The 26,337-nt window shown below is 42.6% G+C and overlaps 2 protein-coding genes across 4 annotated transcripts in view; both read right to left on the minus strand.

The window, feature by feature from the left end:
- Nucleotides 1–1,792, minus strand: part of f3a (coagulation factor IIIa) — a 40,768-nt gene extending 38,976 nt beyond the window's left edge. Inside the window, exon 1 of one of the 3 annotated variants that reach the window (XM_061765205.1) lies at nt 1,573–1,792. In XM_061765205.1, coding sequence (XP_061621189.1) covers nt 1,573–1,648 — 76 coding nt within the window. In that variant the 5' untranslated portion in view covers nt 1,649–1,792. The remainder of the gene's footprint in view (nt 1–1,572) is intronic. The other 2 variants (XM_061765202.1, XM_061765203.1) reach the window with 2 other exon arrangements.
- Nucleotides 1,793–18,345: 16,553 nt separating this feature from the next.
- Nucleotides 18,346–26,337, minus strand: part of alg14 (ALG14 UDP-N-acetylglucosaminyltransferase subunit) — a 94,441-nt gene continuing 86,449 nt past the window's right edge. Inside the window, exon 4 of the mRNA XM_061765195.1 lies at nt 18,346–18,697. Within this exon, the coding sequence (XP_061621179.1) occupies nt 18,647–18,697 (51 nt within the window). The 3' untranslated portion in view covers nt 18,346–18,646. The remainder of the gene's footprint in view (nt 18,698–26,337) is intronic.

A 26,337-nucleotide genomic window follows, 5' to 3' on the forward strand; every position in this document is an offset into this window, starting at 1 on the left:
CAAAATAATGTGATAGACAGAAAAAAATTTCAAGACTTTTTAAGAGCCAACAGAAACCATGCAACAAGTTTGCCGTCTAAAGAACAATATGACAATCATCTATGTGAAGCTGAAATACATCCACGTATACCTCACCAATAGCTCCATTAATCCACTCCTATCACACTGTTAATTTTCTCCATATTCATTAACAGAATCTCACCACAGAATGCAGAAAGTAAATCCCTACTTTGAACTGTATGGACTGTGACTTATGGGTAAAAAAACTTTTAAGTCATATGGGTAAAAAGCTTTTAAGTCATAAACCACAGTAAGTCAGTCTTGGCATTGTTGTTGTGTGGTCTATGACTGGTTATGGGTTCGGTTGACATGGTGAGTGACTTCCACAATGGTAAAATTGCATTGGAAGTGAATTTTAAGTACTCCTGCCCATCCAATTATTCCCTGGTGCTGGAAAATGTGCCTATTGAGTGCCAATTATTTTCTGAAAACTAATCTTGCTGTTCTCAATGTTAGAGGTTAAAATGATTTGGTTTGTTATAAATTATTTCATTCAAAACAGCACATTGACAAAGTATAGTAGAGTATTTCCTCCTCTTGATTTCATCAGTCTTAAAGAATATCTATTTATTTTACCTTTTTTTTTATCCATTCAAGGAATAGGATAGGGAGTCACTGATGGTGTAGTGGTACACTCGCCTGACTTTGGTGCAGGCAGCGTGGGTTCAGTTCCCACTCAGTGACGGTGTGAATGTGAGTGTGAATGGTTGTCCGTGTCTATATGTGCCCTGCGATTGACTGGCGACCAGTTCAGGGTGTCATCCGCCTTTTGCCCGAAGTCAGCTGGGATAGGCTCCAGCTTCCCCCGACCCTAACCAGGATAAGCGGTGTTGAAAATGGATGGATGGAATAGGATAGGAATAGATTCTCTTTTGCAATGTTGACCTGACAGCAGAATACCTCAAGCAAAATAAGGGCAAATAAATGCACAGACAACAAACTGTACAGTGTAAACATGTACGCTTATTGTATTTATATATGGTACAGTATGTTAATACTATAACGTAACTATCAACATTTGAAATAGCTAAATGAAGGGGAAATTAATTCAAGAAAATGTAACTTTTATGTGCAGGTTTAAACAAATGTTTGAACTGATTTATTATAATGGTTTTGCTCTTTTTATGACCGACATTTGTGTCTTTTTATTTTATTTATTTACCCACCTTTGGGTTTATGTGACTCATATGTCGATGGTGGTATGTATTTATCGCTATGTGCTTGTTTTTAAAGTGCTGAACAAAATAAAATGGATTGAATTCCATTACAAGCAAATTTACAGTATTCAGTCAGGTAGCTTTTGTGAATTAAAATGGTTTCGATTCCAGGTATGTTTATTTTAGAGCTTTTTAGATGTTGACGCGATGTGGCATGGTTCCAGGGATGCTTTATGATAAATACCATCGACAAAAAAAATAGCACATGGTTATTGTGCGTGTGTGGTTAAATACAATTTGTTTTTAAATTCACATCAGTGACATATACATGGAAGTAAGGACTGGGTGAACTCACCTGTGACGGCGTTTGAGTAGAGAAAGGCGAGTATTAGCAGCGCCAGAGCTGCTTGTGTCCATTTTGTCGTCAGCATTTTGTGGTAAATAAATTCCACAGTTTGTATAATCCACCTGAAAATGTGTCTGCTGTAGTTTGTTCTTAGAGGCTGTGTTAGTATACAGCGCTCAACCGACCTCTTCAACTGACGCTTGCATGACTACTGTGATTTGAATGTACAGTACTGTCGACATCTAATATAAATAGACCCCGCCCTGGGCGGGTTGGCCCGTTGCTGGAATACGTAAGCGCGACCGCCATATTTCATTTGCTTGCTCTGCCCCATAACCTCAAAATATCTATCATTTTGACTAGTCAACATTCCAGTTCAAGATATCTTCAATTCCCCTCAATACAAGAAAACAACACATAACATTTCAGATATCCGCATATTAAGTTTTAACCAGGCAAAATGACGTATCTATAACTGGAATTATGACTAGTCCAAATTAAATTACTCCACCAGGAGATGCAGTTATCTACAATTCAGTTGCAGATATCGGTAATTCGCTAGTGCAGTGATTCTCAAACGTTTTACACCAAGTACCACCTAAAAGAAATACCAAGTACCACCAGAAAACCAACATTAAAATACAGCAGCATAGTAGTTCTAAAACGAGACAGAGGTTTTGTTCCTCAAAAGTATGTCGAATATCATAAGACGCTGCACATTATGGATGGATGGATGGACTGCACATTATTCAATTTCAACATTAACACAACAAAATTAAATGTATTCCATATCAGCTGGGATAGGCTCCAGCACGCCCGCGACCCTTGTGAGGATAAATCGGTACAGAAAATGGATTGATGGATGGATGTATTCCATATCAAAATTCCAGACACACTTTGAGAATCAATGCCCTAGTGGATATCTGAAATTACATTGTAGATATTCTGTAATAAGAAACCCCATGCACATTAATGACATAATGACAAAAGTGACATCATTTGTCCTAAGCGAAATTATGATGCAGTTATGTGTAATTCAGGTTTGACTTGGAAAAAGTGAATTACAGCCATCTCTGATGTGTCGTTTCGACTAATCACAAATGCGATACAGATATCTTGAATTCAAATGCCAAGTATTCAAAATGAAATTACGACACGTTAGAAAGACATTGTTGATATTTAAAATGTTCATACCGAGTAGTAAAACATAGATTATAAATGTTAAAAAGAATTAACATATATATATATATATATATATATATATATATATATATATAGGCGGCATGGTGGACGACTGGTTAGAGCATCACCCTTACAGTTCTGAGGCTGCGTGGGTTTTCTCCCGGTTTCCCCCCACATCCCAAAAATATGCATGAATTGGAGACTCTAAATTGCCCGTAGGTGTGAATGTGAATGCGAATGGTTGTTTGTTTGTATGTGCCCTGCGATTGGCTGGCAACCAGTTCAGGGTGTTCCCCGCCTCCTGCCCGATGATAGCTGGGATAGGCTCCATATATATATATATATATATATATATATTTATATTTATATTTTATATTTAACCACCAATAATAGCAATTAATGACCGACACCCAGAAAACCATTCCCTGATAGCTGTGTCCCACTGCTTTCTCAGGGATAGGCTCCAGCACGCCCGCGACCCTTGTGAGGATAAAGCGGTACAGAAAATGGATGGATGGATGGATGTATTCCATATCAAAATTACATAAAAATTGTTCCCAAATAAATTTTTTGAAACAAAGAGTTGCTTAAGATTAAATGAAAATGTGTTGACCTTAAAAGTTAAATACAACTGAATTGTACTAAGGCAGTGATTCTTTCAGATACCACTAGTGGTACTTGTACCGCACTTTGAGAATCAATGCACTATGATATCTGAACACGATTGCTACACCTCCAAGCTGCAACTGAGGCATTCAATACGGCGACGACGTTCCCGTGAAGCACTGGTGTCAAACTCAAGGCCCAGGAGCCAGATCCGGCCGCCACATGATTTTATGTGGCCCTCGAAGGCAAATCATGTGTGTCAACTTCCATGATTCTTGTTAAAATCTGTAACACAGATTTCAAATTGTTATATTTCGTAAATCACATTGAGATATTGCAAGCATTTTTGTGTTACCAAATATGAACAATAGTTGAAAAACCTATTACCCTTGATTGCTGATTGCAAAACCATTTTATAAATTTCGGGTGTAATAATATGATGAGGTGATTCGGCTGTTAGGATGTTACAGCCGAACAGGACAAAAAATAAATAAATGATGAAATGATGGATGGCTGGATGATTAAAGATTTGTATGGTTTCACAGTCATAACGGCCCTCTGAGGGAAACCGTAACTATAATGTGGCCTGCGACAAAAATGTGTTTGACACCTCTGCTGTAAAGTAATGCGACAATGTGGAATCTATTTATACATCAATGACTTTACTCCACCCTTACCTGACACATCCAGCGAAACTCAGGCATCCCCAAATAAGACTTATCCTGTTCAGACGTCACTCGATAACTGCAGCAGCAGAGAGGTCTTCCGGTGTCCCAACTTAAATATTTCCTTAAAGGTTTAAAAAGATTACATAACAGTAGGTCAAATTGTTGACCTCACAAGGATTTACAATGATCTGACTGGTGTCTGCCAAGTCACAAATAGAAATATGATAACAAATCATAAAACCCAGTGGGATTATGTTCTCACAGTGCAAATGTAATCAAGTGAAGTAAAAATAATATAAGAATAATTTATTCGACAAATTTAAAATGGAAACAAAGTAGTTGCACTTTAAATTCATACATGCAAAAAGTTATAGCTTGTTCAATAAAATGTTATCTGAAGGTGTCACCAATATTCTGTGAAATAATCTACAGTCTGTAAATAATTAATAATTGAAAGAACAAATAAAAAAGTTCCCTCCCAATGTTTGAAAATGTTTACTGCATTTTGTTAAAAGACTCGACTGACATTGTTTCTATGTCAATATATAAAACATTATAATATATATTTATTATAATTATTATTATTTGTGCTACCATTGTATAATTGAATAAAATTTATAATTTCATACAATAACTTCTTAACTATCAATTTTGATTCAATTAATACGCTTCAATCACAATTTCACTGTAAACTGTCACTGCAAAAATTTGCTTCGGTTTGATTCTATTCTGCAGTCTTTATTGACAGTGTCAAACAATATTGCATAATCTATGCAACAAAGCAGTCCATTTATACATCCGCTTTGTTCCGCTTATCTGGAGTTGCAGAGGCAGCAGCTGAAGCAGGTGGATCTATTTTCAAATTTTTTTCCCAATTTTTTTTTCAAATTATTATTTTTTTTCTTTTAGGTTTTTTTTTTTTTTTTTTTTGGGGAGGAACCAACCCCAAAACACTAATTGGCTGTTTATCCCTGCTTATTCAAGAATTACGGGGTTTTGAAAAAAAATATATATATATATTTTCAATGAGATTATCATGGCCGTCAACTATCTGCTGATTTTCGCTATTCATGGTCCCTAGCCCCCGTGCAGAGTGGCAGTCCAATGTACAACCCCAATTCCAATGAAGTTGCGAGGCTGTGTTAAACATAAATAAAACCAGAATACAATGATTTGCAAATCATGTTCAACCTCTATTTAATTAAAAACAGTACAAAGACTATATATTTAATGTTCAAATTGATAAACTTTATTGTTTTTAGCAAATAATCATTAACTTAGAATTTTATGGCTGCAACACGTTCCAAAAAAGCTGGGACAGGGTCATGTTTACCACTCTGTTACATCACCTTTTCTTTATCAACATTCAATAAACATTTGGGAGCTGAGGACACTAATTGTTGAAGATTTGTAGGTGGAATTCTTTCCCATTCTTGCTTGATGTACAGCTTCAGCTGTTGAACAGTCCGGGGTCCCCGTTGTCGTATTTTACGCTTCATAATGCGCCACACGTTTTCAATGGGAGACAGGTCTGGACTGCAGGCAGGCCAGTCTAGTACCCGCACTCTCTTACTACGAAGCCACGCTATTGTAACACATGCAGAATGTGGTTTGGCATTGTCTTGCTAAAATAAGCAGGGGCGTCCATGAAAAAGACGTTGCTTGGATGGCAGCATATGTTTCTCCAAAACCTGTATGTACATTTCAGCATTAATGCTGCCTTCACAGATGTGTAAGTAATCCATGCCATTGGCACTAACACAGCCCCATACCATCACAGATGGTGGCTTTTGAAATTTACGTCCATAAACGTCCGGATGGTTCTTTTCATCTTTGGCCCGGGGGACACGACGTCCACAATTTCCAAAACAATTTGAAATGTGGACTTGTCGGACCACGGAACACTTTTCCACTTTGCATCAGTCCATCTTAGATGAGCTCGGGCCCAGAGAAGCCGGCAGCGTTTCTGGGTGTTGTTGATATATGGCTTTTGCTTTGCATAGTAGAGTTTCAAGTTGCACTTACCGATGTAGCGCCGAACTGTGTTGACTGACATTGGTTTTTTGAAGTGTTCCTCCACCCATGTGGTGATATCCTTTACACACTGATGTTGGTTTTTGATGGAGTGCCACCTGAGAGATCGAAGGTCACGGGCTTTCAATGTTGGTTTTCGGCCTTGTCGCTTACATGCAGTGATTTCTCCAGATTCTCTGAACCTTTTGATGATATTATGGACCATAGATGATGAAATCCCTAAATTCCTTGCAATTGTACCTTGAGGAATATTGTCCTTTAAACTGTTCGACTATTTTCTCACGCACTTGTTCACAAAGAGTTGAACCTCGCCCCATCTTTGCTTGTGAATGACTGAGCAATTCATGGAAGCTCCTTTTATACCCAATCATGGCACCCACCTGTTCCCAATTAGCCTGTTCACCTGTGGGATGTTCCAAACAGGTGTTTGATGAGTATTCCTCAACTTTCTCAGTCTTTTTTGCCACCTGTCCCAGTTTTTTTGGAACGTGTTGCTGCCATAAAAGTTAAGTTAATGATTATTTGCTAAAAACAATAAAGTTTATCAGTTTGAACATTAAATATCTTGTCTTTGTAGTGTATTCAATTAAATATAGGTTGAACATGATTTGCAGATCATCGTATTCTGTTTTTATTTATGTTTAACACAACGTCCCAACTTCATTGGAATTGGGGTTGTATACAGAAACCGAAAGCCAATCCTACTCATATTTACTGAGCAGGATCTGAACCCATGCTGCCTACACCGAAGTCAGGCAAGTTATCCACTCACTATCAGTGACTCAAAATTGATTTGAAATGAAAATTAATTAATAACAATTAATTACATGTCAGTTCACTGAGAAATTCAGTGTGAATGCTAAGAGTTCATTATTGTTGAGAAATTGTTCAGCTATTATGTTTAATTAGAATGAGCAGAAATGGGGTCCAAAAAGATACAGTATATACAAGAAAATCTGACACACCAGCAAAGTACTCTAATTCTAAATAAAGATGAGGAGTAGCAATGCAGCATTTTCTCAGGTCCTATCATTCATGTCTCTTAAATTAACATGGCAAACTGTGTTGTGAAATACTAGTCATCGCAATTCCCACATCTGAGTGATCCAACAATAGGTTGGGAACAAAAAGAGACTTACTGTGCACACAAAAACAATGGATCCTTGCACATAGGAATGTAGAGGTTGGACTAGACTAGAAAGTGCACCCCAACAAGTCTAGCCCCATCTCTCTTACATTAACTAAATGCATTCAATATACAGTGTGCATTTAGTAAATATATCAAGAATTTCAAAGAAATGTGGACCAGCTTGCTAAACAGGCAATAGGCTTACGGAGTATCTTTTGCATGTCATGCCTGGTTAATGTTCAACAACTTGACAATGGAATTACTCTCATTCTACTTCAAGCACAGCCTCTGTGGAAACATTTACCATGGCTGTTACATAGCCCAGAGTGCTAGCAAAGTTCTCATCACTCTAGAACAAGCAAGCATGCAAACGTTTTCTTCATTGTTGCAGAATATTTTTAATCACATGAACCTGACTGACACTGTTTTACCGCTACATCTCTATAGCAATAATGAGAAACAATATGATTAGTGTGTATATTTTAACGGTCTGGTTTAGAAGCCAGTCTGCAAGCAAATCTTCCATTCCCATTAGCCAGTGTGTTTCACTGCACTTGTTATTGCTATTGTTGGATAACGTTTGTTTCAGAGACAGTTGTAATACTTTATATGGAACCTGAGAAACTGCTGCACTGCTCGTGTCTTAATCTCCATTTATAATTATTACCACTTTACATGATTCATCTCACGCTACTTTTCGTTATGCCTTTGTTTGTGTCCTATACCATATAATATAATGTTCCTTGATTGTGTGTTTAATCATTTTTACTATATTGAAATATGCTTAAATTACTAACTTTAAGAATTGCAACATTAGATTGGTGTGAGAAAATTATGAGTTTTCAGCAAGTAGTATACAGCCTGGGGCCAAGTTTCGCTGGGGTCAAACAGCAACCTCAGAGAGAGAGTACAGCCAGGAAGTCTATCAGACTACTCCGATGACTGATAAGAGTTGAGAGCCGGCTTGCATTCCTGTGATGCAAGATGGCTAGAAAACAAAGGCATTAGCCTTACACACAAGTTTACGATCATTAACAGAGGCTAGTCCTTTCTTGTGCACAATCTTTTTTAGTATACGAGTGGAAAGTTTGTGAACCCTTTATTATATTCTGTATTTATGCACAGAAAAAAAAACATGATTGGATTTTTAAAACACCTTAGAAAATAATGAGAACCATACTGTATGAACCATCCATTACTCCATTTTCTATACCGCTTATATTCTCTAGGGTCGCAGGTGAGCTGGAGCCTATTCCAGCTGACTTTAAGCAAGAGGCAGATTATACCCTGAACTGGTCTCCAGCCAAGTGCAGGGCACTTAGACACAAACTAATTCTCACTCACATTTACACCATTGGACAATTTAAAGTCTGAAATTAACTTAAAAAGCATGTTTTTGGATTGTGAGAGGAAGACGTAGAAAAGCACAGGGAGAACATACAAACTACACAAAGGAAGACCGGACCTGAGATACTGTATGACCTTTGAACTTCAGATACTGTATATGAGGCAGATGTGTAAACCATTTGTTGACTGTGCAGCCCATATGAAACATCCATCCATCCATTTTCAACACTGCTTATCCTGGTTAGGGTCGCGGGACGCTGGAGCCTATCCCAGCTGACTTCGGGCAAAAGGCGGACTACACCCTGAACTGGTCGCAAGTCAGTCGCAGGGCACATATAGACACGGACAACCATTCGCACTCACATTCACACCGTCACTGAGTGGGAACTGAACCCACTCTGCCATTGATCGGAGAGGCGTATTATGACATTAAAGCCGATCAGCATAAAATGCTAAATATCGGCCAATACCGATCACGCCGATCAAATTGGTGTAAAGTCTACTAATAATTATAGGATATGTCCAGCAGACTTAATCATGTCCTCAGGACATGAACGAGGGAGGATCTAATTGTAGCAGCAGGGTTCGTCTTTTCCTAACTGATCGTCTTTGTCACATTATCGAGTCGTTCTGTAATGTTTGTAATAGGCATTGAAATGTGAACTTTTCATCCATCCATACATTTTCTGAGCCGCTTCTCCTCATTAGGGTCGCGGGCGTGCTGGAGCCTATCCCAGGTATCATCGGGCAGGAGGCGGGGTACACCCTGAACAGGTTGCCAGCCAATCGCAAACAACCATTTGCACTCACATTCACACCTACGGGCAATTTAGAGTTGTCAATTAACCTACCATGCATGTTTTTGGGATGTGGGAGGAAACCCGAGTGCCCGGAGAAAACCCACGCAGGCACGGGGAGAACATGCAAACTCCACACAGGTGGGGCCGTGGATTGAACCCCGCTCCTCAGAACTGTGAGGCAGATGCTCTAACCAGTCGTCCACCGTGCCGCTTGAACTTTTCAAGTATCTTAAAATTATTATTACAAAATGCACTTTCCACTGCATGTATTTTCTTTTCAATTGGTCATTTTTTATTTTGGTTTTCTTTTCCGAGGAACAACTGCTTAATCATCTTTTAGAGAGCCTTCGCTCTCGATTGGAGCATATTCTGGGACGCATGCCTCTGGACCTGGACTTCTTAGAACTTTAGTCAGATGCTTCAACTGCTGTCATGGCACTGTTCTGTTTATAACCAATTATTTGCAATGAATTTTAGATATATATATGATATTTGAAAGTGTTTTGTCACCCCTTAAGGGTACGTGCAGATCAGGGAGTTGAAAATGTGGATATTGCACGTTTACAGTCCGTGGCATGGAAGGAGCAGCTTTATATCCGGGAAGCGTGTTCACAACCAACGGTTTGTTCAGTAGAATAGAAACTAGCAGCTAACAGAAAATTGCCACCTCACTGATAACATGTAGCTGTAGTATTTAAGTATACAACTGCTAGCAGGTTGTCACACTTGCATAGGGGTAATGACATGCGCTATGTATGAAAAAAGGTCGAATTCCAAATATAGTGGGTTATGCACAAATGCAAAATAAAGAAGAAAATTCATGGTTTTAAATAGGTTGGATATTTTAAATGATAATTTTGTGTTGTGCAGTTATTGTGGATAAGAAATATTTGAGGAAGGTTTGAGCGACTATGGAGAGACCGGTGGGCAGCTGTGACCTGTATCTACTATGATGTTCTCCATTACCTTGAAGAAGAGGGCTTCCTCAGCATCACCAATGAAACACACCTCTTTTGCTGCCACTTTGTGTTCCTCCCACACTTGTAGGATGACCTGGATACTTTCAACCATCCACTAAGAACAGAGAGCCACATGACCCCCTAATCAGCTGTGGGAGCTCGGTCGGACATATTATCCAGTTCCAGGACCAGATAACGCAGAGGTGCATGCAAATATGATTTGAACGAATCCTTTAGTTCATATTTAGCTGTTTTATTAGGAGCTACAAGTACTATTTCAAATTGTGCTTGCTGTTATGTATTACATTCCCTGTATTTCTTTGTAGACCATCGATATTCCTGACATTGAGTGGGGTAACAGTGGGCTTCCTTGTGATAACCACATGCGCATCGTCATTCCACACACAGCATGCCCACTGACCGATGGACAACTGACATCTTTAAGAGATGCAGTTGACGCATGAGCTGCATCTCAGTCCTTTGGCAGCAATATTTACCATATTTTCACGACCATAAGGCGCACTTAAAAGTCTTAAATTTTCTCCAAAATGGACGGGGCGCCTTATACTGCGGCGCGCCTTATGTGTGCACCGAGTTCCAAAATCTGTAAATGTTGTTGTGTGACTTTAATGAGCGCTCCGCTTGACTGACTGGGAGCATTTCCTGCCGACACGCTGCTTATATAGAGGACGTGACTGAGGATGTAAAGGGGGAAGGGTGCGCATGACAGAGGACGCTAAAGACAAGCCCCCAGTAGGTATATAGTTCCAGTATGTGCATCGGTTTGGCTCAGGACCCCGAAAATGGCACTTACGAAGAGACACGCTTACGAAGCACAAGCTATTAGTTACGCGGAGGAACATGGGAATCGAGCAGCCGCGAGAGAATTCAAGATCAACAAATTCATGGTTCGCGAGTGGAGGGAGCAGGAAAACGAGCTTCGCCAAGTCAAGAAGACGAAGCTGAGTTTCTGTGGGAAAAAAAAAGAAAAACAAAACGGGGAAGCAAGGCGAGGTGGCCCGAGTTGGACTAAGGACCCCCGAAAATGGCACCTACGAAGAGACACGCTTACGAAGCACAGTTTAAACTGCAAGCTATTAGTTACACGGAGGAACATGGGAATCGAGCAACCGCAGCCGTGAGAGAATTCAAGATCAACAAATCCATGGTTCGCAAAGTGGACAAAGCAGGAAAACGAGCTTCGCCAAGTCAAGAAGACGAAGCTGAGTTTCCGCGGAAAAAAAAGAAAAACAAAACGCGGAAATAAGGCGAGGTGGCCCGAGTTGGAAGACCAACTCGAGCAATGGATTAATGAGCAAAGAACAGGAGAAGCATCTCTACAGTCACCATTCGACTGAGTGCAATAACTCTGAGCTTGCCATCATTCCGGGTGGCTTGACGAACCGCTGGGCATCGGTGTAAACAGGGCGCTCAAAGTGAAGTTGCGAGCGGCGTGGAAGCAATGGATGACAGATGACGAACACATCTTTACTAAGACTAGGAGGCAGCGCCGGGTGAGTTCCGCCACAATTTGTGAATGGATTGTGGATGCTACTAGGATTTTTAATTCATTTCATAATTAATTTATCATTTGCCTTAAGTGAAAGGCTAATATTATGCATTAAAGTAACACGTGTCTTCACCTGGTCATTTCCATTTGAACTGATTCTGTCCATCTCTGTTCTCTGCAGGGTTGTATCCAAGAATATATATTAATTATCAATACATCTACATATAAGTAAATTAAGCCATATGTACATGAATTAAAGTTTAATACTAAACCTTATATGTTGATTTGTGACTCCATCACTGGCTGCGTTCTGTTGACCAGACGAGCTGAGTAAATGTAATAACTGGCGGGCTGATTGCAAAATATCACCATTACTGGCCTGTCATCACAAACAACACAGATAAACTAAGAACGGTATCACATATCAGCAGTACAAAGATTATGTTTTAAACATCTAAATCAAAGTGAAGTTGCGAGCGGCGTGGAAGTGATGGATGACAGATGACGAACACAGCTTTACTAAGACTAGGAGGCAGCGCCGGGCGAGTTACGCCACAATTTGTGAATGGATTGTGGATGCTTGGGCTAACGTGTCTGGTTGCACTGTTGTTCGAGCCCTCGTAAAATCCGGCATCATTTCTGAGGAGCTGCACGGCAACGAGACTGACTCTGACAATGACGAGAGGGAACCTGGCGTGTTTGATGGAGAACTTGCCCAGCTGTTCATTTTGGATACAGAAGATGAGGACTTCGATGGATTTATGGATGAGGATTGATCAAAAAATAATGTGAGTATATTGTTAAATACTTCCGTAGAGTACAACCGAACTCAGTTTTGCCTTTTTAAAAATATTGTTTTAGCGTGCATGCATGCTACCGTATGTTTTAAGCTACTGTATGTTTTACCATGCATGCGCCCAATAATACGGTGCACCTTATGTATGTGTTAAATACAGAAATCGACCCCGTAACTGAGACTGCACCTTTTAATACGGTGTGTCAGGACATCTTGTTTAAAACTTAACCATTGGGCAGCCGTGGCCCAATGGTTAAGATCATCTCCTGCCACCGTAGGGGACCTAGGTTCAAGACCCTGACTGGACCACCCGCCAACATCCCCCAGACTCATGGCTGTGGTGTCCTTGAACAAGACACTGATACCCAGAAATGCTCCCCGGGCGCTTCAGCTGCCCCCTGCTCCAGTGTGTTCCACTAACGTGTATGTGTTCACTGTGATGGGTTAAATGCAGAGAACAAATTTCATGTACATGCATGCATGTTCATGACAATAAAAGATGATGAAAATATATGTAATCCTTGTAATGCCCCGGAATGCCTCAAAGGTCTCAAAACAGGTGGAGGCTGTGGGGTATCTGCCCTCGATGACTTCAACAGAAAGACTTAGTGGTAGGACCTCCCATCCGGTCCAGAATTTGAGCAGGTTGGCCAATTCAGCTGGTGTTGCTATGGAGCAGATTGAAACGTAGTCATCAGAATAAATGACACAGACATCTTACGTTTACTCGAAGATTAGCCAACCCCTTAAGACAAGCGAACCTGCCATTAGCTATGAACTGTCGCAAATAGCCTGTTGTGCAGGATTTGGTTTCAGTGGAAACATCATCATCACTGTCATCCGCACGAGGCCATGTGATTTGCTGAAGAAGTACCTGCATTGAAAAAATAGCATTAGAAAAACTATCATTGTTTATTCTTACATACTCTTTGGTCAAACAATCGATTGATACCCCTGATGTCAGTTGTGGGTAATGTATGTAGGAAGACAAAAAAACAAGACTGAAAACGAACAGTAATAGATGGTGACCATGTATGAATCAAATAATATTTACTACAAATATAACACTAAAGGATCAGAATAAATACAATTAACATCAGCACTGACATTCCCTGCCACGTCTTTAGGAAAAAGCAAAACCACTGTGTCAGGTCTTTGGGTCATCAGTGTCCACATTGGGGTTTCTTTAAGACCTCGTCTGAGCTGCTTAATTTGGCGTGTGACGCGTCCTATTACCTGTTAATAGCAATAAGACCATCAGGATAAAGTGCAGCATTTTAATTTTGTCAGACTTTTTTTTTTCTTCATACAGTATCACTTCCTCCTCCTAAAGCTGACATTTATAACCAAAACATCACTCACAGGGTTTAAAAACAAAACAAAACTTTCACTCACAGCATGGATCAACAATTTCTCAAAAAGCCACCTCCTGTTGTTCTCGGTCAGGGAAGGGAGGTCCCACGCAAAAGCCAAGTCCGGAACGCTTTGTTTATCCTTATTGGACAGTATGGACCCCCCTTCAAGCTTCAAGACAGTATGCTGTATAACATCACTCAAGGACAATGAATACACAATAAAAGGGTACCCTATTGTAAAAGACATAAAAATGTGTAAGATTTGTATAGCAGCCACCGACCCACCAGTAAATGTCTCCAATTTTGGGAATATAACTTTGAGACCATCACATAACTGGAAGGAAAAATGGAAGTGTAATCTTACACGCTCCCCACAAAAACTAAAACTAAAAACTAAAAAAAAAGTCAAAACTTGTCAATGAAATCAGAAATAGCATCAATGAGGCTGCATGACAAACTAGCAAATCCTTTTAACTTCACAGCCTATAGTACAACAGGCCTAAATACCTAGTTGAATTTAGGACCTCTTCATGTGTTGTGCTTTCATCTCGATGAGCCGTCCTACGGCCCAGTCCTGCATGCAAATGGGCTATTTGCCCCTGCTCTTTTGGGTTTTTTTCACATCGCTTTGGCAACAAATAGAAAGTTACATCCAATGGTTTGGCCTCTTGGCAGCAACGGGACTCGCTGAAGGAAAGCGCCTCTTCCCTCTGCACCTGGTGAAAATACCAGGAAAGGACCTATAGAAATTACAAAAATAAATAAAACATTGAACTATAACCTCATCTGTATTGTAATTACATTATTATATTATTTATCAAATTCTACTAGGATTTTTAATTCATTTCATAATTAATTTATCATTAGCCTTAAGTGAAAGGCTAATATTATGCATTAAAGTAACACATTTGTCTTCACCTGGTCATTTCCATTTGAATTGATTCTGTCCGTCTGTGTTCTCTGCAGGGTTGTATCCAAGAATATATATTAATTATCAATACATCTACATATAAGTAAATTAAGCCATATGTACATGAATTAAAGTTTAATACTAAACCTTATATATTGATTTGTGACTCCATCACTTGCTGCGTTCTGTTGACCAGACGAGCTGAGTAAATGTAATAACTGGCGGGCTGATTGCAAAATATCACCATGACTGGCCTGTCATCACAAACAACACAGATAAACTAAGAACGGTATCACATATCAGCAGTACAAAGATTATGTTTTAAACATCTAAATGTTACTGGACTTTAATGATGGTGACCATATTCTGATTTCCAAAAATGAGGACACCTGAAGTATGCCACCTTTGTATAGATTATACACCATTTTTAAAAAATCCATCCATCCATTATCTGTACCGCTTTATCCTCACCAGGGTCGCGGGCGTGCTGGAGCCTATCCCAGCTATCTTCGAATCATACAACAAAATTATTATCTCTCTGACACACTTTCAGGCTTATTAAATATGCTTGACTATGCCGAAATAATAATAATCTCTCTTTAACTCTCAACCCTACAAACATACGATAAAACCCTTTGGAAGGGAATAATTATTCAGTACAAACACTTTCGTTTTGACATAACAAATTTGCCCTGTTGCGTAAGAACGAACTCGAATCTGGGCCACCGCAGGAAACCAGAGTGATAAAAAGTGCCTCGAGCAGGTGAGCTACCGGAGCGGCCCTACGTCACAGCATAGAACTCTTAATGGGCCGAGCATGTGACACTCGCTCTTTGCTAGCGCAGCTACCGCTAGCTATTTGCCAACGCAGTTTTCACGAACACAACCTCAATAAAAGTTCAGTGTCTCTATTGTTCAATAAATCGGTTTAATGCGAAACGTGTCAAGTAATAACTATTACTGAACTTTACAAAGACAAATGGCAAATAGAGAAAACAGACTCACCGCAGCGCCATCACGCACATTTGTAGACATGGTCGACCTGTCCTACCTTGTCGGCGTCGCATGACCAGTGGAGCAAAACCTGATTGGTTGGACGTTGGATGACTTGAGACGGGGATCGATTGGTTCTCCTTGGTGACCCAGATGTTGCTTGAGAATTTTTCACAGATGACACTTCTTCTGTTCCTTTCGGCTTGTCCCGTAAGGGGTCGCCACAGCGCGTCATGCTTTTCAGCTTGTCATCCTTTTCCATGTAAGCCTATCTCCTGCATCATCCTCTCGAACACCAACTGCCCTCATGTCTTCCCTCACGACATCCATCATCCTTCTCTTAGGTCTTCCTCTAGCTCTCCTGCCTGGCAGCTCCATCCTCATCATCCTTCTACCAATATACTCATTATCTCTCCTCTGGACGTCTCCAAAGTCTCGAAGTCTGCTCTCTCTAACTTTGTCTCCAAAACATCTAACGTTGGCTGTCCCTCTGATGAGCTCATTTCTAATTTTATCCAACCTGGTGACTCCTAGAGCTAACCTCAACATCTTAATTTCCGCCACCTCCAGCTCTGCTTCCTGTTGTCTCTTCAGCGCCACTGTCTATAATCCGTACATCATGGCTGGCCTCAACACTGTTTTATATACTTTGCCCTTCATTCTAGCAGAGACTCTTCTGTCACATAACACACTTGATACCTTCCTCCACTCTTTCCAACCTGCTTGGACCCGTTTCGTCACTTCCTTACCATACTCACCATTTCTCTGGACGGTTGACCCCGAGTATTTAAAGTCCTCCACCCTAGCTATCTCTTCTCCCTGTAGCCTCACTCTTCCCAACACATGAAATTCAGAATACTTTCAAGGAACATTATCTCTCCTCCCATCTTATGTCTTGTCTTATTCCTGTTATAGAAAAACGTACAACAAGAAGTCAAATCTCTGGACAAACCTTGAATTAAACCATGTATATAATCTGTAAATAAAATGTTTAAATACTTTTAACTTGTTTAATGATTTTGTTTTAAATATATAATCAATGAACAAGCATCATAAGGCACTGATATTTTTAAACTGGAAAGATATGAAATGTAACACTTTGATTTCTGAGTTGTAATTGTGAAGGATATTAATTTTCAGTTCTTTATTTATGACTATTTCACAATTCTAAAATGGTATAGGTAAATGTGCAGACATTTCTCAGAGTAAATAAAAAATAAAGCGCAAATGGATCTAAAAATAGAAAGTAATAGACCATGCACACTTGTACTGGAACATCCATCCATCCATGCATCCATCCATCCATTTTGAAAATATGAAATGTGGTTCCTCCAGTAGGTGCATAATTTTTCTATCTGCTTTGTCTAAATCCAATATAATGTCCTTAGGAATTTTCCACATTATATATTGGCGATAAGCAACCTTGGAGGAATTGTCTGTTCTCTCCAGGGTCACGAAGGTTCAGCTGTCCGGATGTCATTCCACATTTAGTCTAGCTCGGTGTTAAACTCGCTTTTTCAAGATCAAGGTGTCCATAAGGTTTGTCACGTGTCTGCAGTTATGGCAGACACCAATCTGTTGATCGGGGGTAAAGAGTCAGAGCTTCTGCAGATGTCTCGTGGCGCATGTCAAAACATGGAGCTGGGGTCACGTCGCAGAAAAGTCTATCACACTATGTGATTACTCTAAACTCAGTCTCTCAACTCGCTTCTGTAAAGCAAGATATTACGGTGATTGGATTTTGAGTTTGTGAAATTGGCGATCCATTGTTACAAATATAGTATCTATTCTTTCTGATGCCACATATAAAAGCAGTTAAAAAACATATGTAAACATATTCCATCATACCCATCCCATCAACAAAAAATTCTAATGAATACAATACAGTACCATTTTTCTGTTTTCAATCATGAACATATTCATTTACAGGCAGGGGTGTCGAACAAATTTTTGTCATGGGCCACATTGTAGTTACAGTTTCCCTCAGAGGGCCGTTATGACTGTGAAAACAAATATTTGACTCATCATATTACATATAATTGAACACTCTAAATTGCCCGTAGGTGTGAATGTGAGTGCGAATGGTTGTTTGTTTGTATGTGCCCTGCGATTGGGTGGCAACCAGTTCAGGGTGTACCGCGCCTCCTGCCCGATGATAGCTGGGATAGGCTCCAGCACGCCCGCAACCCTAGTGAGGAGAAGCGGCTCAGAAAATGGATGGAAGGATGGATGGATATTACATATACTTACACAACAAATAGATGGATAAATCATTTTGAAATCAGAAGTCAAGGATAATAGTTTTTTCAGATATTTTTCAAGTTTTTGTAAATCAGAATCAGAATCATCTTTATTTGCCAAGTATGTCAATAACACACAAGGAATTTGTCTCTGGTAGTTGGAGCCGCTCTAGTACAACAACAGGCAGTCAATTGACAGTGAATACTTTTGAGAGATAAAAACATAAAAACACAGTCACTGAGCAATAAAAGGTTACCAGTAATGTGGTAATGCCGATATTTGTTAAACATTTCTTTTGACAATTGTGCAAATGAAGCCAAGTCCTCTAGCAATTTAGAGCAGTTTGAAATGACTAATAGAACAATAGTCTGGTGCAGTGACCATTGTGCAAATGGTTCCTTAGTTCCAGTGGAAGGAACTCTGAATGCTTCAGCATACCAGAAGATTTTGGACAATTCCATGCTCCCAACTTTGTGGGAACAGTTAGGAGCTGGCCCCTTCCTCTTTCAACACAAAGCAAGAGCCATAAAGACATGGATGACAGTCTTATTTTTTAAATCATCTGCACCATTTCCTCCTCCTTCCACACGTCCCTGGCAAACATCTGAAAAGGAGAACATATGAATTTGATTAAAAGTTTAACATTAATTTAAACAAAGCAACTTGAAGCACTTAAATTCCTGGTGGCAGCAAAATAAATAAGACACTCAGTATCAATATTGTATGCGATGTTGAAGAGGTATTTGATCGGCGCTATTGTGAGGAAAACAACATTCTATACAGTATATGGCCGTCGGTCCCTCATACAGAACAGTGATTCGGTGAAACTATCCATCCATCCAATTTCTGAGCCGCTTCTCCTCACTAGGGTCGCGGGCAAGCGGCGGGGTTAACCCTGAACTGGTTGCCAGCCAATCGCAGGGCACATAGAAACAAACAACCATTCGCACTCACATGCCCGCCTACGGCAATTTAGAGTCTCCAATTCATGCATGTTTATGGGATGTGGGAGGAAACCGGAGTGCCCGGAGAAAAGCCACGCAGGCACGGGGAGAACATGCAAACTCCACACAGGCGGGGCCGGGGATTGAACCCCGTTCCTCAGAACTGTGAGGCTGACGCTCTAACCAGTCATCAACCGTGCCGCCTCGGTGAAACTACGTCGATAAAACTTTTAAACATCCATCCATCCATCCATCCATTTTCTGAGCCGCTTCTCCTCACTAGGGTCGCGGGCGTGCTGGAGCCTATCCCAGCTATCATCGGGCAGGAGGCGGGGTACACCCTGAACTGGTTGCCAGCCAATCGCAGGGCACATTCAAACAAACAACCATTCGCACTCACATTCACACCTACGGACAATTTAGAGTCTCCAATTAATGCATGTTTTTGGGATGTGGGAGGAAACGGGAGTGCCCGGAGAAAACCCACGCAGGCACGGGGAGAACATGCAAACTCCACACAGGCGGGACCGGGGATTGAACCCGGGTCCTCAGAACTGTGAGGCTGACGCGCTAACCAGTCATCAACCGTGCCGCCTCGGTGAAACTACGTCGATAAAACTTTTAAACATATCAATCAAAACACAAAATACCTTGATTCAATATGTAACAGCAAACATTATCCAGCGAAAGTTACAACATAAATGTCTCAATTTATGTAAATTCAATGATGAGACGCTGCTCTCAAACTCAACCGCACTTCTTCCTTTGTTCAGGTCAAACAAATTATGTGGGTTCAAACTTGCGCAAAACACCCAGACAACCGTTGCCATGCACACCCAAGGCGACAGTAGCTCCAAGCCAAATACACACACCCACACAACGACACGCACGCAAAGACGGACACACATGCACGCAGGCACAGCACACAGACAAGCATTGTATAAGGCTGTTTTAAGGTAACCATATACCATACCACATTGAACAGTTTGGTGTATATGTATTTTCTTTTATTTTGTTGTTGAAAAAAAATTTAAATAAAAAATATTGAAATAATCAAATAAATGCTGAAATAATTATATGCATGACACAATGTATTTTATTATGTATTTATTTGTTTAATTTTGGCACTCCAGCTTGGTCTTCATAGCAGCCATTCCGGCATTGCAAATGAGAACCTGTTCTTAAATGCCTTACCTGGGTAAATAAAGGTAAAATGTAAATACATAGCATATGAGAGATGGAGCAAACACATGTCAACTCAAAGTACAGTATTGAGCATCATATCAAAGTCCATATAAATTTACGCCCTGTTTACAGGCCCTGTTTACACGGATATCCAGCGGTTCATCAAGCCTCCCGGAATGATGGCAAGCCCCGAATTATTGCACTCAGTCGAATGGTGACTGTAGAGACCCTTCTCCCCGCTGCTCATTAATCCATTGCTCGAGTTGGTCTTCCAACTCGGGCCACCTCGCCTTGTTTGTGCGTTTTCTTTTTCTTTTTTTTTCCGCGGAAACTCAGCTTCGTCTTCTTGATGTCATGGTCTGTGTTTTGGTTTGGGTTGTGTTTAGTTTTGTTCAATGTTTTCCTGTGTTCCATGTTTGTCGTGTGCTCATTAGGTTGTTGTGTCCACCTGTTCTCGTCTACTTTGTGTCGACCAATCAGCTTTCTCTAGCCACTCGTCTTGTCCAGGTGTTCCTCGTTGTCTCGTCAATTTGTTTGTATTTAGTTCCCTGGTTTCTTTCAGTTCTGGTCGGTTCACTGTCGTTGTCACACGTCTTGCCATGTCATAGTCGCCAGTTGTTTAGTCGCCAGTTGTTTAGTCACCAGTTGTTTTAATCATTGTGATTAAATATTATTATTTTGAGATTCCCGCACTCCTGCCTTGCCTCCCTGCTTCCCTGCAATTGGGTCCACCATGTTCTTGCCTTGCGTTCCTCGCCTTCGCCCTAACCACGTACGTGACAGAATGAACCGACCAGAACAGGACCCAGCGGGAAGAACATGGCGTCACCCTGGACGCCACCAAACTGCCTCCCACCGTCCTCAGCCTGCCATCCATACCTACCCTCCTCCAGTAAGCTCTATCGTTCAGTCTTTTCTGTCCTTTTCCTCGGGTCCCCCCACTTGTCCTAGTTATTCACCGTGCCCGACTATTTTACATCCACGTTTCTTTAGATTCTGATTTTTCTGATTGTGAAGATGGCCCCGATTTAGTTAACCTCCTGTCTGATTCTGACTCTGACACAGATTTAGATTTTTCTGGTTCGTTCCCTAGTTTATCCCGTCCTTGTCAGTTTTTGTCACGTTTCCCCGTTTCCAACCCCAGTGAGTCCAAATCCTTTCCCTCTGACCTTTTCTTGCGCACCCGTTTGGCCATCTACCCGGGACCGCCGCGTGGTGGCCAACGGAGGCGTCCAAGTAAAGGTCAAATTTTGCCCCCTCGTTTTTTCCCCCCTGTTCACAAGTCACTTGATTTTTCACCTGTTCCCACACGTTGTTCCACGGCTCCAATTAAGTCACGTCTATCCAAACCTGCCCCCAAGCCATGTTCAGTACCAGCCATTTTTCCTAGTTCAGCTTCCCGAGACCTTGTGCACTCTTCCACTCCCGTACCCTCTACTCACAAACCTCAATGGCGGCAGGCTGAGGAAGCGACTGCAGCTCCCGTTCCGGCTCCTCGGCAGCTGCGCCAGGCTCCCGTTCCGGCTCCTCGGCAGCTGCGGCAGGCTCCCGTTCCGGTTCCTCGGCAGCTGCGCCAGGCTCCCGCTCCGGCGGCGCTCGTCCAGCGGCCGCCACCCATCCTTGCTCCAGCGGCGCTCGTCCAGTGGCCGCCACCCGTCTTTGCTCCGGCGGCGCTCGTCCAGCGGCCGCCACCCGTCCTTGCTCCGGCGGCGCTCTTCCAGCGGGCGCCACCCGACCACGCTCCGGCGGCGCTCGTCCAGCGGCCGCCACCTGACCCCGCTCCGGCGGCGCTCGTCCAGCGGCCGCCACCTGACCCCGCTCCGGCGGCGCTCGTCCAGCGGCCGCCACCCGTCCTTGCTTCGTCGGCGCTCGTCCAGCGGCCGCCACCCGTCCTTGCTCCGGCGGCGCTCATGCAGCGGCCGCCACCCGTCCTTGCTCCGGCGGCGCTCATTCAGCGGCCGCCACCCGTCCTTGCGCCGGCGGCGCTCGTCCAGCGGCCGCCACCCGTCCTTGCTCCGGCGGCGCTCGTCCAGCGGCCGCCACCTGACCCTGCTCCGGCGGCGCTCGTCCAGCGGCCGCCACCTGACCCTGCTCCGGCGGCGCTCGTCCAGCGGCCGCCACCCGTCCTTGCTCCGGCGGCGCTCGTCCAGCGGCTCCCACCCGTCCTTGCTCCGGCGGCGCTCGTCCAGCGGCCGCCACCCATCCTTGCTCCGGCGGCGTTCGTCCAGCGGCCGCCACCCGACCCTGCTCCGGCGGCGTTCATCCAGCGGCCGCCACCCGACCCTATTTGCCTGGCCCCTGCATTACCATTGGGTTCGGCACCGTGGCCGTCCGCCTGAATGGCCCTGTAAAGACCCTGGTGCTTGGCGTCCTGGACGACCTCCTGAACCGCTCAGCCAAGCACCTCACCTCGGGTGGCCTGGATGGCCACCAGACTGACCTGAGGGGTGGACTCTGTACCCTCCTCCAGGCCCCCTTCCGCCCACCCTGGGTTGATGACTTTTTGGTTGTTGTTTGGGGAACGTCTGGGATCCGTTCCTTTAGAGGGGGGGGGGTACTGTCATGGTCTGTGTTTTGGTTTGGGTTGGGTTGGGTTTAGTTTTGTTCAATGTTTTCCTGTGTTCCATGTTTGTCGTGTGCTCATTAGCTTGTTGTGTCCACCTGTTCTCGTCTACTTTGTGTCGACCAATGAGCTCTCTCTAGCCACTCGTCTTGTCCAGGTGTTCCTCGTTGTCTCGTCAATTTGTTTGTATTTAGTTCCCTGGTTTCTTTCAGTTCTCGTCGGTTCACTGTCGTTGTCACATGTCTTTGCCGTATGTCATTGTCTGTCTGTGCCATGTCATAGTTGCCAGTTGTGTTGTTCAGTTATTTCACCAGTCATGTCTTGTTTCTTGGTTTGGGTTTAAACTTTGTGTTTAGATTTTGTACTTTGTTAATTTAGCATTTAGACTTTTCCATGATCCTTGTTTTCCTTTGTTTTTGGAATTAAATATAATTTTTTTATATACTCCTGCACTACTGCGTTGCCTCCCTGCTTCCTTGCACTTGGGTCCTCCATGTTTTTGCCTTGCCTTCCTCGCCTTCAACCAAATTCTCTAGCGGCTGCTCGATTCCCATGTTCCTCCGCATAACTGACAGCTTGCAGTTTAAACTGTGCTTCGTAAGCGTGTCTCTTCGTAGGTGACATTTTCGGGGGTCCTTAGCCAAACCGATGTTGTTTTGCACAATGCACACCCCGGAAATTCTCCGTCAGTCAGTCAAGCCCGCCGCTATATACCTACTGGGGGTATGGCTTTACCGTCCTACTTCACGGATCCTTCCCCTGTCCTCAGCCACGTCCGCTTCTCTGTGTAAGCAGCGTGTCGGCAGGAAATACTTAATAAAAATAAATAAATATCCATCCATCCATTTTCTGAGCCGCTTCTCCTCACTAGAGTCGCGAGTGTGCTGGAGCCTATCCCAGCTATCATCGGGCAGGAGGCGGGGTACACCCTGAGCTGGTTGCCAGCCAATCGCAGGGCACATACAAACAAACAACTATTCACGCCTACAGTCAATGTAGAGTTGTCAATTAACCTACCATGCATGTTTTTGGAATGTGGGAGGAAACCGGAGTGCCCGGAGAAAACCCACGCGGGCACGGGGAGAACATGCAAACTCCACACAGGCGGGGCCGGGAATTGAACCCCGGACCTCAGAACTGTGAGGCAGACGCTCTAACCAAAATAAAAACAAAAATTACAACAACAAAAAAAAAGGCAAGCGGAGCACTCATCACACAACAATATTGATGTTCGAACTCGGTGCACACATAAGGCGCGCCGCATTATAAGGCGCCCCATCCATTTTGGAGAAAATTTAAGACTAAGTGCGCCTTATGGTCGGGTAAATACGGTAACGTCATTACCTGTTATGACATTGTCATTTGCTGCCAATTTAATTCAAATGATAACTGACCATGCTTCTGCCGTGAGACGAGACCAGTAATTAGCGAGCCGAAATGATGCAAACAGATCTTGATGAGACGTTAAATGAAGCTGGAAAATACACGCTTCGGCCAATGCTTGTCAGACGTACAGCAACTGCCAGCCGACATGCATTCCTAAGGCCGACCTCTGTGCGATGTACACTATATTGCCAAAAGTATTAGTTCACCTGCCTTGACTCACATATGAATTTAAGTGACATCCTATTCCTAATCCATAGGGTTCAATATGACATCGATCCACCCATTGCAGCTATAACTCTTCTGGGAAGGCTGTCCCCAAGGTTTAGGTGTGTGTTTATAGGATTTGTATTTTTTGCCAATCTTCCAGAAGCGCATTTGTGAGGTCACACACTGATGTTGGACGAGAAGGCCTGGCTCTGCGCTCTAATTCATCTCAAATGTGTTCTATCGGGTTGAAGTCATGACTCTGTGCAGGCCAGTCAAGTTCATCCACACCAGACTCTGTCATCCATGTCTTTATGGATCTTGCTTTGTGCACTGGTGCACAGTCATGTTGGAAAAGGAAGGGGCCAGCTCCAAATTGTTCCCACAAAGTTGGGAGCATGGAATTGTCCAAAATCTGGAACTAAGGGGCTTGAAAAACAACTCCACACCATAATCCCCCCCCCCCCCCCCCCCCACCACCACCAAATTTTACACTTGGCACAATTCAGTCAGACAAGTTCTATTGGCAACCACAAAACCTAGACTCGTCCATCAGATTACCAGATGGAGAAGCATGATTCGTCACACCAGAGAATGCGTCTGCACTGCTCTAGACTCCAGTGGCGGTGTGCTTTCCAATACTGCATCCGACGCTTTCCATTGCACTTGGTGGTGTATGGCTTGGATGCAGCTGCTCGGCCATGGAAACCTCTTCCATAAAGCTCTCTGTCCACTGTTCTTGAGCTAATCTGAAGGCCACATGAAGTTTGGAGGTCTGTAGCGACTGACTCGGCAGAATGTTGGTGACCTCGTCACACTATGCGCCTCAGCATTTGCTGACCCCACTCAGTCAGTGTACGTGGCCTACCACTTCGTGGCTGAATTGATGTCATTCCCAAATGCTTCCACATTCTTATAATATAGCTAACACCCAACTGTGGAATATTTAGGAGTGAGGAAATTTCAAGACTGGACTTGTTGCACAGGTGGCATCCTATCACAGTTCCACGCTGGAATTTACTGAGCTCCTGAGAGCGACCCACTCTTTCACAAATGTTTGGAAAGACAGTCTGCATGCCTAGGTGCTTGATTTCATAAACCTGTAACCATGGAAGTGATTGGAACACCTGATTCCAATTATTTGGACGGGTGAGCGAATACCTTTGGCAATATAGTGTATGTTTGCAGACTGGGTTGTATTAAATGTGGACTGTTTTAAGTTTAGATGTGTATTATAAGCACTGTATTTCTGTATTTTGGGGAATACATTTATTCATGTTCATGCATTGTTGTTCTTTAGTATGATCAAAATGGTTACATTTCTGACACAGGCAGATATTAGTTTTTTCATGGCAAACAAAACATTGTACAGTATTTGCAAAACCAGTGAAAAGGAAATGTGCCATTTTAATACTTGACAGGTTGGCTATGCAGTGACAATGTGGGTGACTGGTGAGCAGATCTGCCTGACGGTTAAGAGTTTGTGGGTTCAAATCTTTCTGTGCGGCGGGGACCATAAGTAGTTCACAATCCGAATCCCATTCATATTCAATGGTAGTGCTAAACCGATGCAATATTTTTTAACTGTTACGTCCGATTGTGGCACTGCAAATACGTTTCGGACAGGAAGCAGGAAATTTGAAATAGCCCTAAACCATTACCGTTCACTTACATTGCGACGCCACGTCTGCCAAGCTGTGCAGCAATCATTGGAGTTTTCGACATCTACATTTAAACCGATTTCACGGTAATATTTGTCATAAATCACGATTGTTTTTAAAGTTTTTGCAATTACATAGTGCGTGCGCCATTTTAAACGTGGAAACTTTGATGTAATCAGGTAATTCCTTTATGAAGCGATTTGAATGAAATTCTTGCACATTTAATTGTAATTGTGTGCTTAAATGTTGTGACGTTGTGTTAAACAGAAAACAATGATTTGCAAATCATGTTCAACCTATA

The sequence above is a fragment of the Phyllopteryx taeniolatus genome, unplaced genomic scaffold, assembly GCF_024500385.1.
Source record: "Phyllopteryx taeniolatus isolate TA_2022b unplaced genomic scaffold, UOR_Ptae_1.2 contig_28, whole genome shotgun sequence".
In the NCBI taxonomy this organism is placed as follows: domain Eukaryota; kingdom Metazoa; phylum Chordata; class Actinopteri; order Syngnathiformes; family Syngnathidae; genus Phyllopteryx; species Phyllopteryx taeniolatus.